At 46.9% G+C, this 8,348-nt stretch overlaps 1 protein-coding gene and 1 long non-coding RNA gene across 2 annotated transcripts; both read left to right on the top strand.

Moving 5' to 3' along the window:
• Window positions 1–2,970: 2,970 nt before the first annotated feature.
• LOC119299193 lies at window positions 2,971–4,816 on the top strand. The gene is made up of 5 exons (XR_005146107.1): window positions 2,971–3,089; window positions 3,187–3,280; window positions 3,383–3,464; window positions 3,828–4,068; window positions 4,254–4,816. It is a non-coding gene; the product is annotated as an uncharacterized LOC119299193 (long non-coding RNA).
• A 954-nt stretch (window positions 4,817–5,770) lies between these two features.
• LOC119299191 (cysteine-rich receptor-like protein kinase 10) lies at window positions 5,771–8,032 on the top strand. The gene has a single exon (XM_037576451.1). It carries the CDS (start codon window positions 5,771–5,773, stop codon window positions 8,030–8,032), a length of 2,262 nt encoding a protein of 753 aa, XP_037432348.1.
• The last annotated feature ends 316 nt before the right edge of the window (window positions 8,033–8,348 follow it).

Raw genomic sequence — 8,348 nt, forward strand, 5'->3', positions numbered from 1 at the left:
AACTCACACCAACCACTCCTTATGTGTGGCTCGTCATAGTGGAAGGTAATTTAGACTAGTAACATGATAACACACATGTGTTACTATCTTTACAATGAGTATTATCATATATGTGGTGTCATGCGAGTCTTTATTTATTTAAGTGTAGACCTTTTTTTTATCTTGGGTGTGCTATGTTACATTAACATACTTCCCTACCCGTTAACGGTGAACCGTGAACAACTTACTTAGGAACCCTTCATTTTGCCTTGCGATCAACTGTGAACAACTTATTCAGGAACCTTTCATTTTGCTTATGTGGCGAATCATGAACGACTTATTCAAGAACCCTTCACCAGCACAGGGGTACTGCGGGAGCTGTGCTTAGAGATGATAAAAGAAATTTCATAGTCGGTGGAAATTGGAAGATTGATTGATGTGTGGATGTTCTGACAACACAAGCTATGGCTCTAAGGTTTGGTTTATATCTGGCACAAAAGGCAGGATGCAACCATCTGATAATTAACTCTGATAATTTGGAAGTCATCGACACGATAAAGAATGGAGGACAATTTGCGAAAACGGCGGCGACAATTTTCGATGACTGCTATTTTTTGGTTTGTGACTTTCCCCTTACTAGTTTTAAACACTGTAATAGGGAAAGCGAATAGGGTTGCTCACGAATTAGCTAGGTTAGCTAGAGTTTCGGCGATGAATGAGTGGTTTAAGGAGCTTATGAACGATATTGTACCTTTTCTTATAGACGATGTGACTGTTATTTTCAATTAATAAAGTTGTGTTAGCTTTAAAAAAATTCAATAACCTTTCATTTTTCTTCATGGTCAATTGTTTGTGTATGTGACATGTAATTAATGTGAAAAAAGATGTTTATGGTTACATAATACCGTAAGTAGTTTCTGATTAAGTCATGCATGATTGACCAGTCAACCATTTACTTTTCCAGAAAACAAAAAGTTTAGAAAAAAAGAAGTTCGTAAAATTGAAAAGAGTTCCTTAATTTGAGAAAAAAAATCATGAATTCAAAAGAAAATTCAAAAAATAAAGAAAGTTCATAAAAAGAATTTTGAAAATGTTAAACACATTTGAGGAAAAGAAAAATAAAAGGGAAAAACAAAAAAACCTGTTCAGAAATACCAAAAAGCAAAAGGAAGAAAAGATCAAAAGCTTCCATAAACTTCCTAAAACCCGTCCGGATAAGTTTCCAGAAGCTTTCCAAAAACCAGGACAAACTTCACGGAACCTGCTTATGGGCTGGCCCGTCAGATAAAAGGGTGTGCGGTCAGTACGGTTAATGCATTACCGACACCTAAAGCGCTGAATAGAAATCGACGGCTTTAGAACCATTTTTCCTGATTGGGTATTTTCTACTCCCATCATTTCTAAATATTTGTCTTTCTAAATATTTTAACAAGTAACTATATACGAAGCATAATGAGTGAATATACACTTTAAAATATGTCTATGTACATTTGTATGGGATAGTCCATTCGAAATCCCTAAAAAGACAAATATTTAAAAACAGAGGAAGTAGTTGCTACTCGTTGCAGAAGATTATTGACCGTGAGTAGCGATGCGAGGAACAATTGGGACGAATAATTTAGCTAGTTTTGTGAATGTTATACTTGGGTTTTTCAAGTTTTGGACAACTTTAGGTTTGCGTGAAATCATTAATTAATGAGTACTCTTTTTAAAGACCACTCTCTTCTTCTCAGGTTGTGGCGAGTGGCGTGCTGTATGTGCGTCACTTGTTGCAATCTGAGAGTTTTTCCTTTTTTTAGATCCGTTTATTCAAAGTGTTTTATCTATTAAACCGTGCGCCTAAAATTCGAACCATTTTCACTGCTGGACTCCTCGCGTCAAGATATTTAAAAAGTAGATTCTATATTGATGTTTTGACGTTTTTTTTCACAAAAAACCGATCCGGGAGCACTTTTTTTCCCTTTTTGGAAGCAGTTTTTGAGAGGCAAGGCCGTGCCTCTCGCAGAAGCAAATCCGTGCCTCTTGCGGAAGCAAAATCGTGCCTCTCACAAAAAACCCGTGTTTTTTTCCGTTTCCGAGAGGGACGACCATGCCTCTCGCGGAAGAAAAAACATATTTTTTTCGTTTTCAAGAGGCACGGCCATGACTCGCGTGGAAGCAAATCCGTGCCTCTCGCGAAAGCAAAATCGTGCCTCTCACAAAAAAAACACGTTTTTCTTTTGTTTCTGAAGGCATGGTTGTGCCTCTCGCAGAAAAAAAAGAAGAAAAAACATGTTTTTTTTCATTTTGGAGAGGTACGGCCATGCCTCTCATGAAAGCGAAATCTCTCGCGGAAGCAAAACTGTGCCTCTCACGAAAGGAAAGAAATAGAAAGCACGTTTGCTTTCGTTTCCGAGAGGCATGGCCTCTCGCGGAAGCAAAACCATGCATCTCATGGAAAAACGCGTTTTTTACGCGCAATGTTTTTTGATATCTTTTTTGTCGAAAATTTAAGAAAGACCGATAAAAACTGAAAATTTGATAAAACCCGAAAAAAAACCATCTAAAAAGCCATGCCGGGCAGAAATTCCGTGCGCGCGGTTCGGCCCATATGGCCAGGTTTTCGCATCTCTGTATGGTGTACCTTCCTCCAGCCGCCATTCGCCGCCCCGCCATCGCTGCAAGGCTGCAACCCGAGTTCGGTGCCCAACATGTGACGCCATTACGCGCCGCCCTCGACCGGAAAGAGGGCCGGGGGCGACGGCGGTAAGAGCGTTCTCGTCCGCCGGCGGCCGCCCCCGTGCCCCCTGCCGGCCGTGGCGGCTCCATTGCGCAGGGCGTCGGGCTCGAGTTCGTGAGTGCCACAACCCTAAACCAACCCCAGCTCGTCTTCTACTTCTCCTTCCTCCTTCTTATCCCCCTTCCCCCCACTCCTCCGAATTTCCGATTCGCTGATCTCATCTCCCGCCTCTTGATTTCTGCCCGCAGGTGACGCAGCTGCTGCGGAGGAGCGATGAGGGACGACGTGCAGCGCCCCTGACTCCGCCGTGGAGCTCCAGGAGCCGAGGCGGGAGCACGCACGGCGCCTCACCGTGCTGCTGCTGGACATCACCGACGAGAGCACCATAGAGGTAAAGGACGAAAATCGCTCCTGCCTTTGTCCCCAGCAATTTTGCAGGCTGATGCAGTGACACACTGCCGGGGAATGTTTTGTTGTTTCGATGGCAGGCCGCAGCGGCCGCAATTGGGGTGACCCACGAATCTCTTGACTTACTGATCAATGCCGCCGGCATCCTTTCGATCCCAAATGTTATACAACCAGGTCTGCCCTTCACAATTTTTCCATCTGTTCTTCACATCGGAGCACTGCTTTCCAGTTTGCATTCGGTGGGTTATGGGATTATAATGGCTTATCTGAAATCAGGTTGCTCTGATCTCATGTTGCAGAGATCTCATTGAGCAAAGTTCAGAAGTCATTCCTGCTACTGGCATATGAAGTCATCAAGGTAGAGACTACTGCCTTCCTTTCTTCTCCCAATTGTGTCAGCATTCCTCTAGCACCTGCGTCCATTTCTGAAGATTGAAGCAACCATGGAAACAGGGAAGGGTTGCTCATTGGTTGCAGATATGAGCACCAGAGTAGGCTTGATAGGAGACAATGGTTTGGCTCGATAGACATTTGCACCGAATCAATGTATGTTAACAGTAAGATGCATGTTCCATCCAGATTTTACCAGCCCGTTGTTCATACTAATCTTGTTATCATGATAGTTTCCCCCATCCAACGTTTGGTGTATTCTATCCAAAACAAACTGTCATACCTTTCTTTCTTAGATTTTAAAAGTGCACGGATTGGTCATGTTTTGCAGTGACAAAGACTGCATCAGTTGAGTTGGGCAAGAGGGACAACATCGCCTGCATTTTGCTACATCCAGAAACAGTTGACACCGACCTCTCACGGCCATTCCAATGAAATGTTGCCAAGGATAAGATCTTTAGGGAGCTCTTTGCACAGAAGTTACCATCCATCACCGACAATGCCAGAAGACCGACAACGGGAAGTTCTTCGCTTGGGATGGTCAAGAAATCCCATGGTGACCATTGTTTTCAGTCAGTGACTGTCGCCCCTTCTATTTTTTTTTTGTGCCTTGTTTTTACCACTCTTCTTTCTTATTTGGAACTGCTTGTTCCCTTTTAGCTTTGAATTAAAAAGCTTTACTCAAGCTCCAGTTAGATATCTGATTTGAAAACCATGACTCTGTGGGCAACTGAGCATATCTTCATTATTGCCTCAGGTGAGGTACGACAATGTTTGCACACGTCCGCGGAATATTCGACCTCGGTGTGGTGTAGCACATGGCGAGGGCGAAGATCTGGTCGGCACCCACACCAAGGGTGCCATTGTAGAAGCTTCCATTTTCGGCGGTTGCCGTGGTGATGGTCTGCAGGAGGCGGTAAAGGTTCTTCTGGTCCATCGCTGTAGTTGTCGGCAGTGGAGCACGAGATCAGGGATTGGTGGACATCGTCCACAAGTGCGCCTACGACGAATAGGAGTAGCAGAAGGTGGAAGCATGGAGTTTGAACCATGGCCGGCCAGTGGTGAATTTTTTTGAAGGCCGGCCAGTGGTGACGTTTTTTTGAAGGCCGGCTAGTGGTGACGTTTTTTTGAAGGCCGGCTAGTGGTGACTTGGTCGACAGGATAACGTAACACAGCCCTTGGCAAGGCTAATTATATGATATGTTGGGAGTAACTAGGACTTTGGCACTAGCTCAGCAAATATTTTTTTTGAGGGAAATATACGAGCTCAGCATTTGGTAGATTCTATTACCACAATACAAAGACTCGTAGCTATCTCCCACCGAGGTCCAAGGTGACCGAGTCTCCGTTGATTTTTCTCTTGATTGCTACCAGAATTACATTTTTTGTCACTATCAAAATTCAAAGTTGATTGCTAGTGGATTATTCGTAGCATGAGCCATATGGACACACTTGTCATTCAAGGCACAGCCAAAATTTTACAAGTCACGCAAAGATAATAATTACACATCTCTGTCAAAATGCATAGCATTTCTCAATAAGTGAAAATAATAATTTGTTATAGATCAGCAGAGATTTCCTTTTCATCAGTATGTAGCAAAAACTGAATCATTCGTTTGCCTCATTGCAGGAAAAAAAACCTGTACAGGAGAAGACATTGTACCATAAAACAACCCTGAAAAGGATTAGCTGATCAGCCAGGAGCAAAGGTGAGTTCAACCTGTACCTTTTCTTAGCCGGCATCATATGATAAAAACGAATCCAGAGTTCATTACAAAGTCTTAGGGCTTCTTTGATTTGCATGATGTTTAAAATGTGGGGATATGATTTTTTTTTTAGAAAATAGATGTCATTTCCTAAGGAATTGAAACAATTTCCTAAACCCCTAAAAAACAGAAACCATTTCCTACAGGAACTGAAACCATAGAAACAAGCAATACAAGTTGCTTGGCTTGTAGCACAGGAAAAGGCATGAATTAATCTTCCTGAGGAGTTAGGTGCAGGCCTAAGAATTTTCTAATCCTTAGGCCTGCACCATTTGGCTACAAGATTTCTTTGAAATTTCTAGCAGTACAAACAGAGAGTCTTTGACAAAACGAAAAAGGCCAAAGGGTGTCAGCAGGGACATATTTAGCTCGTGGAATACTGAAGGCAATGCACACGGAGTTGGGTTCACTCTCTGTGTGTATATAGTATTACAACTCACTACTCACCCAAGGGTGTCTCCTGTGATTGTGTCTCTGGACTCACCAAAGTCACCACTGCTGCCCGGCCATGGCTTCACCTCCATGGGTTCGCCTTGTGCTGCTACTCCTAGCTGCCGTCCCCGCATGCCATGGCCGCCCACTTTTTGACGGCGATGCCGTCATCGATGAGACGCAGCCCTTGCGGCCATCCATGATCTCATGCTCAACTGTCGGCAACTACACCGACGGAAGCAAGTACCATGTGAACCTCGACCGGCTCCTGTCGGCCATCCCCGTGGCCGCTGACTCCAATGGCTTCTTCAATGGCACATTTGGCGCGGTGGGCGACGAGGTCTTTGGCATGTTCATGTGCTATGCTGACGACGCCGACTCTGAGTGCCAGGACTGCCTCACCCGCGCCCCTGAAGGTATCATGAAGGTGTGTCCTCACAGCAGGACGGTCCGTGCTGTCTACAGCGCCTGCACCATCCAATACTCCAACAAGTCCTTCTTCTCTGTTGCTGACCTTACCGTGGTTGACATGGTCGACCTTTCGGTCGCGCCCCGGCTGGAACAAACCCCTCGCCGAACTTGGAACAACAGAGACCCTGAAGGTTGGCACCAAGGAGTCATACTTGTAGGGTACGTTGTGGACACTGCCGGTATGAGCCATGCAAGGTTTAAGTTGATCCATCGGCTCATGGTGAAGGCTTGCCAAAGGGATGAACGTATCGCTGAGGGCAGACAGAAGTTCACCGATCCGGAGTGGGTGCAGGCGGTGGTGCAGTGCACGAGGGATCTGCCGGCGAGTGAGTGCACCCGCTGCCTCACCTATTACACCGATCAGCTGCCACGGTTGTTCCCAAACAACAGCGGTGGTGCCATCAAAGGGTCAAGCTGCTACCTGCGCTACGCCATCCTTGCTGACAAGCCACGCCCGCGCACTGTGCGGCTTGAGAGGTACCGGTATAGGGAGGGATATGAGGAGGAAAATGAGCATGAGAGGAAGATGGAGACAGCGCGCAGAGAACACCGACGAAAGGTTGTCATCATCGCCCGACGAAAGGTTGTCATCATCGCCAGCCTTATCACCATCTTGGTGGCGCTTGTTATCTGCCTGATCGGCTTGTTGGTTCGGTTTGTGTTGTATCCATGGCGAACATGGTTGGCAGCGGCCATGGTTGCCATGAGATCCGTGTTGTACCAGTGGCGAACATGGGTGGCAGCGGCCAGGGTTGCCATGCGATCGTACATGGAAAGACCTCCTAAAGTGGCAGCCTACTTCCACGGCAGAAGTGCACGCCAAGAGGAACTCGAGCAAGGGACTGGGCCGAGACGATTCAGGTATGACGAGCTCACCGCCGCCACGGATGGCTTCTCTGGCAGGAACAAGCTGGGAGAAGGAGGCTTCGGTTCCGTGTACAGAGGGTTCCTCCACGACATGAACCTTCACATTGCCGTGAAGAAAGTGTCCAAGAGCTCTCGTCAGGGCTGGAAGGAGTTTGTCTCTGAGGTGAAGATCATTAGCCGTCTCCGGCACCGGAACCTCGTGCCGCTCGTTGGATGGTTCTATGGCGGTGACGATGATGGTCTTTTGCTCGTGTATGAACTGATGCCCAATGGTAGCCTGGACGCACACCTTTACAAGCTGGACCAGCTGCTGCCATGGGCAGTCAGGTACCAGGTCGTGCTTGGTGTGGGCTCAGCACTGATGTACCTGCACCAGGACACGGAGGAGCGCGTTGTGCATAGGGACATCAAGCCGAGTAACATCATGCTGGATGCGTCCTTCAATGCCAAGCTTGGTGACTTTGGGCTTGCGAGGTTTATCTGTGATGGCCGGGGCTCGTTGACGACCGGAGCAGCCGGGACGCTTGGCTACATGGATCCAAAGTGTGTGTTTGCAGGCAAAGCCAGTGTGGAATCCGACATCTACAGCTTCGGTGTCGTCCTGCTCGAGATGGCCTGTGGTCGGACGCCAGTGGTGGCTGTAGACGGCGATGACGGAGCCGTCATCCACCTGTTGCAGTGGGTATGGGAGTCGCACGGCAGAGGGGCCATTCTTGAGGCAGCCGACCCGCGGCTGGACGGCAAGTTCGACAAGAAAGAGATGGAGTGTATCATGGTGGTCGGGCTCTGGTGCGGACACCCCGACCCTGTCTTGAGGCCGTCCATCAGGCAGGCCGTCAGCGTGCTGCGGTTGGAGGTGCCGCCGCCGAGTCTCCCAGGGAAGATGCCGATGGCAACCTACCTGATGCGGCCGCCGGCTGATGATTCTTTTGGTTCCTCGGTGACCAGCGGCAGCGGGGATGCCAGCACTACTAATTCTGCTAGAGATAAAGTCGAGTAGATGACTGGTGCATCCCCGATCTGGGCCTCTGGGACCGTTTCAGAAATTTGCAAGTACTACTACGTAGTAACTAAAAAACACTTTGTATGTATGATGTGTGATTGGACTGAACCGAAGTCTGGTAAAATTTGAGCTATTTCAGAATAATCTTGTATCAATTGACGATGATGACACGGCCGCTTCAAAATAGTAATTGCATGCATCTGCAACTAGGGTACACTTTCTAGGAAGTTTTTTTATGAACGTAGGTATATCTAGACAGATAGCATTGCCAGAGTTTGGCGAAGAATATTGGTCATAACTAAAGTAAAAGCCT

The sequence above is a fragment of the Triticum dicoccoides genome, chromosome 5A (genome assembly GCF_002162155.2).
Source record: "Triticum dicoccoides isolate Atlit2015 ecotype Zavitan chromosome 5A, WEW_v2.0, whole genome shotgun sequence".
Lineage (NCBI taxonomy): Eukaryota > Viridiplantae > Streptophyta > Magnoliopsida > Poales > Poaceae > Triticum > Triticum dicoccoides.